General features: G+C 37.4%; 1 protein-coding gene across 1 annotated transcript in view; it reads right to left on the bottom strand.

The window, feature by feature from the left end:
• Positions 1-10,218, bottom strand: part of LOC110451271 (fibrocystin-L-like) — a 56,530-nt gene that overhangs the window by 11,701 nt on the left and 34,611 nt on the right. The window contains exons 31-38 of the mRNA XM_021499189.1: positions 9,156-9,395; positions 7,853-8,119; positions 6,577-6,834; positions 5,156-5,329; positions 4,238-4,474; positions 3,100-3,469; positions 1,332-1,687; positions 732-903 (exon numbers count right to left, since the gene is read on the bottom strand). Of these exons, the coding sequence (XP_021354864.1) occupies positions 732-903; positions 1,332-1,687; positions 3,100-3,469; positions 4,238-4,474; positions 5,156-5,329; positions 6,577-6,834; positions 7,853-8,119; positions 9,156-9,395 (2,074 nt within the window). The remainder of the gene's footprint in view (positions 1-731; positions 904-1,331; positions 1,688-3,099; positions 3,470-4,237; positions 4,475-5,155; positions 5,330-6,576; positions 6,835-7,852; positions 8,120-9,155; positions 9,396-10,218) is intronic.

Raw genomic sequence — 10,218 nt, 5'->3', positions numbered from 1 at the left:
TTTTTGTTGACCTTTGTCCATGGAAGGTCCCTGCAAAATTTCATTGAAATTGGTTCAGGGGTTTTGGAGAAGAAGTCGAAAATGTAAATTGTTTACGGACGCACGACGGACGACGGACGACGGACGACGGAGGACAAAAGGCGATCGCAATAGGTCACTTGAGACTTTGTCTCAGGTGACCTAAAAAATTGAAGTCTCTTTGATGTACATCAAAAGAATCAGTCAATCTCATAAGGGTAGTAAACTGTCTTTGAAGTCAGGTCATTCATTTGAAAAAACTTGGTAGCCCTTCATCCCAGCATGCTACACGCCCAATATCAGTACCCTGGGCCTTTTGGTTATTGAGAAGAAGTCATTTGAAGATTTTACAACATTTTACCCCTGTGACTTTGAAAGTGGGTCAAGGTCATTCATTTAAACATACTAAATTTCAGTACCCTGGGTATTTTGGTTATTGAGAAGAAGTTGTTTAAAGTAAAATATTGATGCCGGACGCCGGACAGACGATGGGCGGCCGGATGCCGCACCATGGCATAAGCGAAGGGCCAGGTGAGCTAAAAAGCTAGCCGTGTGCCTTCAATTTTGCTATGACATATTCCAGGGGTGCAGAGAGTGAATGTGAGCGAAACCCCTAGAGTTTTGAGGATTCTCTTTCCACAAAACCTGAAAAGGAATTTATGATCATGTGTATATGGTTAATAAATAATCAAGAGCTAAATATGTATACTCACTCAACCCTGGCTCTGTGGAAGTAGAGCAAGTGGTCTTTATTATTGTTATCTTCAGGAACCACTTTTATACACTCTACAAATGTCGGATGTATCAGATCATCGGTGTTAGGACTCGTTGAAATGGCTCGATCCCGGTTATTTGGACACTTGTTAAGATTGGCAAATGTTGTATCTGAAATAAAACATTACAAATAATAATAGACAACATATATATGATCTATTATTTTATCAGTTATAAACTTAATCTGACAAAAATATTTTTTCCCAAAAATTTTAGCCTTTTTAATAAAAAATATATAAGACTAAGTTTAGCTTTGAATATCAAAGCTTTTAAATTAGCAAAAATATTAACTGTGAGTCTTATTTGAAAAAATTGCATTCTTTTACATTAATGAGCACTTTCCACATCAACCTTTACTAACAATTGATCGATTGAAAAGTGCTAAAATTAGAGTACCGCTAAATTATGTATGCTGACCCCCCACCCCCACAACACACAACACACACCACCACACACCTAAGTATATATACAACTGTACTGACCCACCATACAATTTAGTATATAAACAACTGTACTGACAGACCTAGGGGTATACCTACCTTTAATCACTGTGTGTCCGCCAATAGAGTTGTAAGACATGGTATTAAGTAACGGCATCACCGGCCCTTCATTATGCGAGCTCGAGAACGATCCGGTGGCAACACCAGTATATCCAGTACCTTCTATCCGGAACGATTTACCGACCTGTCTACTTAATATGTAGCTGTTGTCCGTCTCATCAATCACATCATTTTTACAGTCGAAATTCTGTGACCTCAACACCACCAAACTGTTGTTGACCATAAGATACTTATTGACAAGTTCGTGTGACAAGGCACTGGGGGAGTGGACCAATCCCCAGATTCCCACTCCATTGTCCAGCAGGGTTACACCATCAAACTCTACACTGGCAGCGCTGCAAATGAACAGTGTAACAATATTTTACCATATTTATTATAAATTATCTCCCCCTACTTCAATTCTTTATTTTACGAGGATTATGATTACAATCAACAGGTAATTGTTATTATCAGCTTTGAAATTCTTGAGAAAAAGTTTTAAATATTTTTCCAACACATATGACTACTGTAAACTTGAATTGGGTTCTCAAATCAACATTGAATACAAAAGCATGTCTTTTGAGGTTTTCAGCACAATTAAACAATGTAACCTTCAATGTGAGTCAAGGTCATTCCTTTTAAACAATAGAATAACCCTTGTACCACAGAGAGCTACAGGCCAGACATTATGACCTTGAGTTCTCAGAAAGATGTTGTTTAATGTTTTAACAATTACATATGACAACCTTGACCTTTTCAGGTAGTCAAGGTCACTCATTTGAACAAATTTAAGTCAATGACAACATGATGCTATAGCTACAGGACTATTGTCAAAAGTTGAAAATGCTCATATAAATATTATATTTTTATTTTTCAAAAAGATTTTTCAAATATGATTTGAAAATAGTTAATTTTCAGAACCTTCCCTGAACCCCTCAGGGAGCAACACCCAAATCTTAAAGGAATTTGCCATTCAAAATTAAGTTAAAAATCCATACAATCATTCTGGACTAGTCAACTGTTAAAAGATAAGATGACAATGGAAGGATGATGGACAGATGGACAAAGCACATGGCCAGCAGCATAAGCCCAGCATGTGGCTCAGGAGACTTATTATTTCAACTTACGTTAATGTTGACTTACATTATTTCCCCTTTATATAGAAAATTAAGAAATAAAAAGAAATATTTAGGTTTAGAGTTACTTCCCTTGTGGCCCATAGCATAACCTTACTTTATGACACAGGAGACTTAGGTAAAACAGCAACAACCTATGCCAGCACCAGTTATAATCCGGAAGATTTCCGCTTAAAGCTTTTCTTTTAACTAACATTCTTTTTTTCTGTTTATATAGAAAATAAAGAAATCAAAAGGAAAGATTTTGGCTCAGAGTTACTTCCCGTGTGGCCCATAGCCCATAGCCTAAACCCAGTTTGTGACTCAGGAGACTGAAGGTAAACAGTAACAACCTGGGCACGGCACCAGTTATAACCTTTCTTTACTTACATTATTTTTTCTTAAAATAAAGAAATAAAAAGATTTGTTTGCATAGAGTTACTTCCCTTGTGGCCCATATAGCAAAAGCCAATTATATGATCAGGAGACTAATGGTAACGCCCTTTACTACTGCAACAGTTATTATCAGGAAGAGTTCTACTTGGAGCTTTTTCTTTACTTACATTATACATTTTCTCTTTATATAAAAAACAAAGAAATATAAAGGAAATCTTTTATTAAGAGTTACTTCCCTTGTCATGTACTGATCTTACCCGACGTAGAACATTCCATAGTCCCAGTTTTTGTAGGCAGTGATGCCGGTGTACCTAACACATTCCACGCCTACTGGTTGTCCCTCATTGGTAGGGAAGAGAGCCATGCCAATCAAACACGTATGTACAACATTGTCTCTCCATGGCACGACATCACTGTCACATGGATGTGGAAACACGTTTAAACACGTTCTCTCCGAGGAGGAGACATGGTTACCAACCATGACGAGGTCTTTCTCTGTGTAGCTTTCGACTGATCCCGTGTAGCCTGTGAGTTTTGTGTCGTGGCGGTCTCCGTAAGTCCCTCGCCACAGCATCAAACACAACAGGTTATAATACAGCATCGTATTGGCTGATTGTGTTTGTATCGCTATAAGAAATGTAACAAAAAAATTAGTAAGACATTGGATTACAACTAGAACACTGACAAGTCAGCAACAGCCCTGCCATGTGCCTGACAATACCTCCCCCATGGTCTATTTTTATTTAAAGTAATCTTGACCTTTAGAACTTTTAAAACCCTATTGCACATCTACCTATCACAGTGCATCATCATTCACGGTCTATTATTAGTAACAGTTACCTTGACCTTAGACACTTTGAAACCATTATTGCAGATATCACAGTATATCACCATGTCAAATTTCAAAATGATTCGACTTTTTGCACTCAGAGATAAGGACTGTAGCCCCATCCCCACCGAAAATAAACAAAACACAAATTTGGTCTTTGTTAAGTAACAGTGATCTTAAGACCTTGATCTTAGATTTTTTTCAAACCCCTGGCCTATTGTACATCAACATTTCACAGTGAATCACCATGTCCAATTTGAGAAAGATTAGTCTTTCGGATTCCGAGATATCTCTGTACAGCTAGACAGACGGACAGACAGACAGACAGACAGACAGACAACATGATAACTATAGGGCACCTTCATCTCCCAGGTGGGGCCCTTCTGAACAAGACTACAATGAAGTTATTTTTAGGTAATGCAGGTTATACCATCTCATATAGTATCTTTCACCCCTATATAACTTAAGTAAACTCTACCATGCATTGATCTGGATGAGTCCATTATGGTCCACAGTGTTAAAAGGGTTAGCATACAGTAAGAAGAGTACAGTATTTATTGCCTTACATGTTCCCACAGTGTGGTAGATGATGTTGTATTCAATCAGAAGATCTGGAGCTCCAAAGACACCCACAGCTGTGCTGAATCCGTCATGGAAGACACAGTTTTTGACAGAGCTGGGGAAAGCAGGCACACCGGCCGGCCCAGTGTCTTTATAAGTGAGAGAAAACCGAGGATCATGTGACCCAGTCCAGCCTTCTTGACCCGTGTGGTAAAACTCTGTATTCTGAAGACGGGCGTACCCTAGGAGAATGATTGTGATATTACAGAATACATGTATATACATACATACAACCAATCAGCTAATTACAGAATATGTATTATTGCTTTGTGGAGATGTGTGGTTTACGATGCTACCTATCATCACTCTGCATGTAGGTACTCTCTCAATGAGCCTATAGGTACTAATGCCCCATATATAGGCCTTTAACTTATTCAACCCTGAAGAACTTTGAACTCTTCCAGTTCAAAGGATGGAATAGGTCAATATGAAATTTCAGGGGTGAATGATTTAAGATTGTACTCATAATCAGAGTTAAGGTAATCTCTAGAAGAATACAATCACCAATCAAAAAGTACAAATCAATTGATCAATTCTGTTGGAGACCATTTTAATCAATAAACCTTGTATAAATTTTGACTTAGCATGTATTAAAAAGCTGCATTCAAACCAATATTAAGTCATCACTTAAGCGTAGGGTTGAAATGTCTCTTCACATGGTTAATATAGATCTGTGCTAATTTACAACAAACTACTTGGAGGAGAAGATGGTTGTCTCTAAATAGATAGTTAACTGAATAGGGGTCAGGTTTCTTGAGCAGATTTGTCTTTATTTGCTGAAGCAAGTATGGCAGTCCATCAACTTGTACCAAACCAATTTCTAGATAAGTGTGTATAAACAAGTGTCATGCAGTCAGACAAACCTTGCCAGACATCCCCAGTGCCCATGTCCTCCCAGGTGGCTACGAGGACTCTCGCTCCGAATGACTCCTTCATTAAACCGTCATCGTCCTCCCCGATAATTTTTATGTTCCGAGTCAGATCGCCTATTTCTGCTGCGATGGAGTAGGAGGTTCCGTTAAAGTTCTCTGCTCCAACTACAAGCAGAAAGTGACAAAACTCACAGAATAAAGTAGAATTAATAGCAATCCATTTCCTTCCCTTTTGTTATTCAAGCTTGTGTAAGTGAGACAACTCAGGAATGTAATCACAAGAGTATGTCAAGGCTAGACCAATAAACACCTGTCCGCAAGATCATGAAACAATCTTAGATCTAAAACTGGCTTAACTTATGAATTAGCCAATCACAATTAATGTCATCAAAAGTGACATTGTAAATTATTGGCAAAGCAAAAACTTATGTCTAAGATTATTTCATGATCCTTAGGGTCTGTTCAATGCTAAAGGGATATGCTTAGAATCTTTCTGACGCATTTTGTATCAAAATATATGAAATTAATGAAATGTAACATGACAATATTTTCTCTCATTTCCCTGTGTGTAAGATAGAGCTGTCCAGGGTAAGAAAGGGGTGTAGGAAATTTCTATATTACACCCCGTTTCATGTGATGTGACGTCACAATGGTTCAACAATGATGTGACGTCACAAATTTGGAACTCTCCGATGCTGCAATGCGGTAAAGGCGATGTGATGAAATTAAAACCTTTTACCATATATTTACTGTACACGTTAGAAAGATGTGATTAATTTTCTGCGCAAATATTGTTTTCAATTATTGGATATGCTTATTCTGGCTGGCTGATTCATTTTTGTCTAAAAAAGCTCAGGGAAAATAAATTAATATTTTCAAAATGGTAACCAGTCCAAACGCATTTTGGACTGGTCACCATTTTGACCATTTTGACCATCCCTCGGGTTTTACCAAATTTGAAAACACTTCGGGTGGAACCCTACACCCCTGGGCATGAAAGAGTCTTATAATATTCACTTTATAATCTGAAAGTAGATTTCAAGCCCATGGCCGGTACTAGGCCCACCCCCCTTTCTTCAAGTTTGTCGGTGTCAGTAAAAAGATTGCTTTTGTATTTGTTATACCCTGGGCAATATATGTGCAAAAGAATTGCTACATGCATTGGTATGTTAAGTTGACTGAGTAAAAGGGACAAATATCATGAGCCTAGTCCTCATGGTTTTGTAGAAGAAGTCAATTAGGAAAAAGTGATGAATGATAGACAAACAACAGAGCCAATGCCATTGTATACTAGTAACTCACACTGCCCAAATATTGAATGTTGTTTAACAGCAAGATCATTTCTAAATTCCATTGTGACAAAACTTGTGTTCCCTTACACTCAGTCTATAAATGAAACATGTGTTGTTTACCCGTGTGACTGTAGGTCAGTCCTGCGTCCAGCTCGAGGACCGTTGTTGCTCCTTCATTGTTGATAAATCTAATTCGTCGTTTCTCCGCCTCCTTGGAGTTGTACCCTGTGGCTGTGAGAAGGACTTCATCATTTACCTTCCAGTCGGTAACCTTGACCGCCAAAGTCACAGTTGTTTCACCAACAGCTGCTGACCTGCCTAGTGTAGTCCAGGGAACTTTAGGTCCAGTACCATTCAGCGTCAGCCCTCCAAACGAGGCTATGAACAGGAAGTAAAAGTGACTAAACAACAGAGAAAAGTTACCAGTGGCAAACATACAGGACAGCTTTCTTGGTCTTGTATATGAGATGATTTGCATTTAGTAAACTATATTCCATACATGCACAAATATTTTGGTTAAAGCCATGACCTTGAACATCCTTAAATGACCTCAGTTTTTGATAAGATGTTAAACCCTTAACAACCAACCAACTATGACCTTGAATTCGCTATCAATGCGGTTCAAGAACGAGGATGAAACAATTAAAATAACAGTGAATGTTTCACTTAATACAGTGTGTTTACATTAGTTTGAAAACATTTTTTAAAAGTTATATTGATAAAAAACTTGGAATTGGTAAAACCTTATTCTCCTTGTACATCTTAAGGGTCTCCATGTAAATTTGTCCTTTGTTCATATTTTACCCGACTTTTATCAATTTGGATTTTGAGTTATGGTTTTGACAAGACATTATATTTACATTTGAGCTGCAACCCACTACGTTTTCTGTATATGAATATTACCAGCAGAAATGCATTTCATTTTAGGTTGAAAGTCCTGTGATGCAATACATGGTTTACTTAAGACGTCATAGATTAACCTTGTCCAATGAGTGTCTTAACACTTTGCTTCGGATGACATGGAGAATGCCCCTGCGTCAAACGCTCAAATGACTATGGTTAATTATTGGCGCAAATTTTATTTAAATATGGCTGTTCCGCCAATATCGTTTAAAGGAGCATATATGAAACACAGTAAATAAATAAATTATTTAAGAATGAATAAATAAAATTAAACAATTGTTCTATAGTAAATATGATAACATGTGGATTGAACGGCGTGTTTTTTTAATTTTCATGCGATATGAACGCAAATCGTTACATTTATATTGAACACAGCCCGCGTTCAATCCCTATATAAACAATTTAGTGCTACAAATATGGATTTCTTCTCAAAGTGATGAACTAAAAATACTTACTTTGATATTAAAACTGATTACTCTACAATAATACAAACCTAAAACTTTGGCACCAATGGGGACATCAGCACCACTTCCACTGCGGTCAGTAAAAACTGGTGTTCTGCGATTGCCTAGCAACATGAGGGTTGCCTTGCCAACAAAAGGATCATCACACCCAATGATAAGCTGGCCGCCAATGACGATAATATACGTTGCTTTGATAATAATGTTCACGTCTGCTTCGTTTCGTGCTTTTAATGTTCCTCTGATAATCAGCTTGTTCAATCGTGCTGTAGATGTTGTTCCCATGGTAACCCAAATACCTGAAACACAAGACATTTAAACTGTGACGTAAAACTGTTTGAGGATTGGTGATTCAAAAGAGACTATAGGTTTTACTTAGTTTGAAGGAAACTGGAATTTCTAGATAATTAAAACTTGATATGAAGTAAAATAAGGAAAAGTACAAAGGGCAATAATCTCCCTCTCTAGGCAATAATCCCCCTTTCTAGGCAATAATCTCCCTCTCTAGGCAATAATCTTCCTCTCTAGGCAATAATCTTCCTCTCTAGGCAAAAATTGGCAAAATAAATTCTTGTCAATCTATGGGCCACAAGTCTGTATATTAAGGGACACCAGTCCCAATCTCAGAATATCACACTCCACCATCTAAAGCCTCTCAGTATATGAAGGGACACCAGTCCCAGTCACAGAATATCACACTCCACCATCTAAAGCCTCTCAGTATATGAAGGGACACCAGTCCCAATCTCAGAATATCTCACTCCACCATCTAAAGCCTCTCAGTATATGGAGGGATACCAGTCCCAATCTCAGAATATCACACTCTACCATCTAAAGCCTCTCAGTATATGTAGGGACACCAGTCCTAATCTCAGAATATCACACTCTACCATCTAAGGCCTCTCAGTATATGAAGGGACACGAGTCCCAATCTCAGAATATCACACTCTACCATCTAAAGCCTCTCAGTATATGAAGGGATACCAGTCCAAATCTCAGAATATCACACTCCACCATCTAAAGGCTCTCATCAAGTAAATTAAGTAAATGTAGGTTACACAATATATGAGATATGCCATATACAAAATGAACAACAGTGAACAAAGGACCACAACTTTGTACATAGTCGAGGACTGGACCTGACATCTGTACATGACATTACGCCATCCCAAGAGATACCCACTAATTAAGTGACATTCTGATTACCCACTAATTAAGTGACATTCTGATTAAGAAACTGACTGATGAATGGAATGTATATCAGTCCTATAGTTTTCTCTGGTAGTTCATGTAGGGGTGATATAAGAACAAGATTGACCCTAAGGGTACACATACCAGCTTTGATCTCCACATCAGCCCCCTCGTCACACTTCTTTGCTGTTGGCAGCTCACTACAGAACTGTTCCCAGGTTTTCAGTACATGGGTACTGTCCGGATCACAGCTGGGGGGCATAGTCTTTTTGTCTGGTGTGACACAGCCGTCGTATTCACACTTGAATGTATTCAACACAATAGGATGATCGCGAGAGTTTACTGTTGGGGACGTTTCCACAGACTCGTCACTCTGAGATGATACTAAATAATCGATAAAATATAAGTATTTATAAATGTGATTCATAAACATCATTCATAGATATCATGATAAATCTACAGTATCCTATGGAGGGTAATTGATATAATTAGTTCATATATGGATCTGCAGACAATATCAGCTATCATAAACATGACACATTAATTAACAAATTTTCAAACTTATTTCATGCTTGTGTGGGCAATTTGAAATAGTTTCTTTCTGAAATGTTCAAGGACGCCATTCGATACAAAAAAGTGAAAGAAAAAATTAATCACATTTTTTTATCGAGAGCATAAAAACTATCCATATATTACAGAACCTAATGGTGTATATATCTATACCTAGGTACCTATATAATGGTGTATATATCTATACCCAGGTACCTATATAATGGTGTACATATCTACACCTAGGTACCTATAAAATGGCGTCTATATCTATACCTAGGTACCTATATGATGGTGTATATATCTATACCTAGGTAGCTATATAATGGGGTATATATCTATACCTAGGTACCTATACAATGGTGTATATATCTACACCTAGGTTCCTATATAATGGTGTATATATATATACCTAGGTACCTATATAATGTTGTATATATCTATACCTAGGTGCCTATATAATGGTGTATATATCTATTCCTAGGTTCCTATATTATGGTGTATATATCTATACCTACGTACCTATATAATGGTGTATATCTATATCTACACCTAGGTACCTATATAATGATGTATATATCTACACCTAGGTACCTATATAATATTTTCAAACTTATTTCATGCTTGTGTGGGTAATTTGAAATATTTTTTTTTTTTT

Source organism: Mizuhopecten yessoensis, unplaced genomic scaffold, assembly GCF_002113885.1.
Source record: "Mizuhopecten yessoensis strain PY_sf001 unplaced genomic scaffold, ASM211388v2 scaffold5913, whole genome shotgun sequence".
In the NCBI taxonomy this organism is placed as follows: Eukaryota; Metazoa; Mollusca; class Bivalvia; order Pectinida; family Pectinidae; genus Mizuhopecten; species Mizuhopecten yessoensis.
Note: the sequence above shows the minus strand (reverse complement) of the source record. Positions and strands in the feature narration are given on the sequence as shown.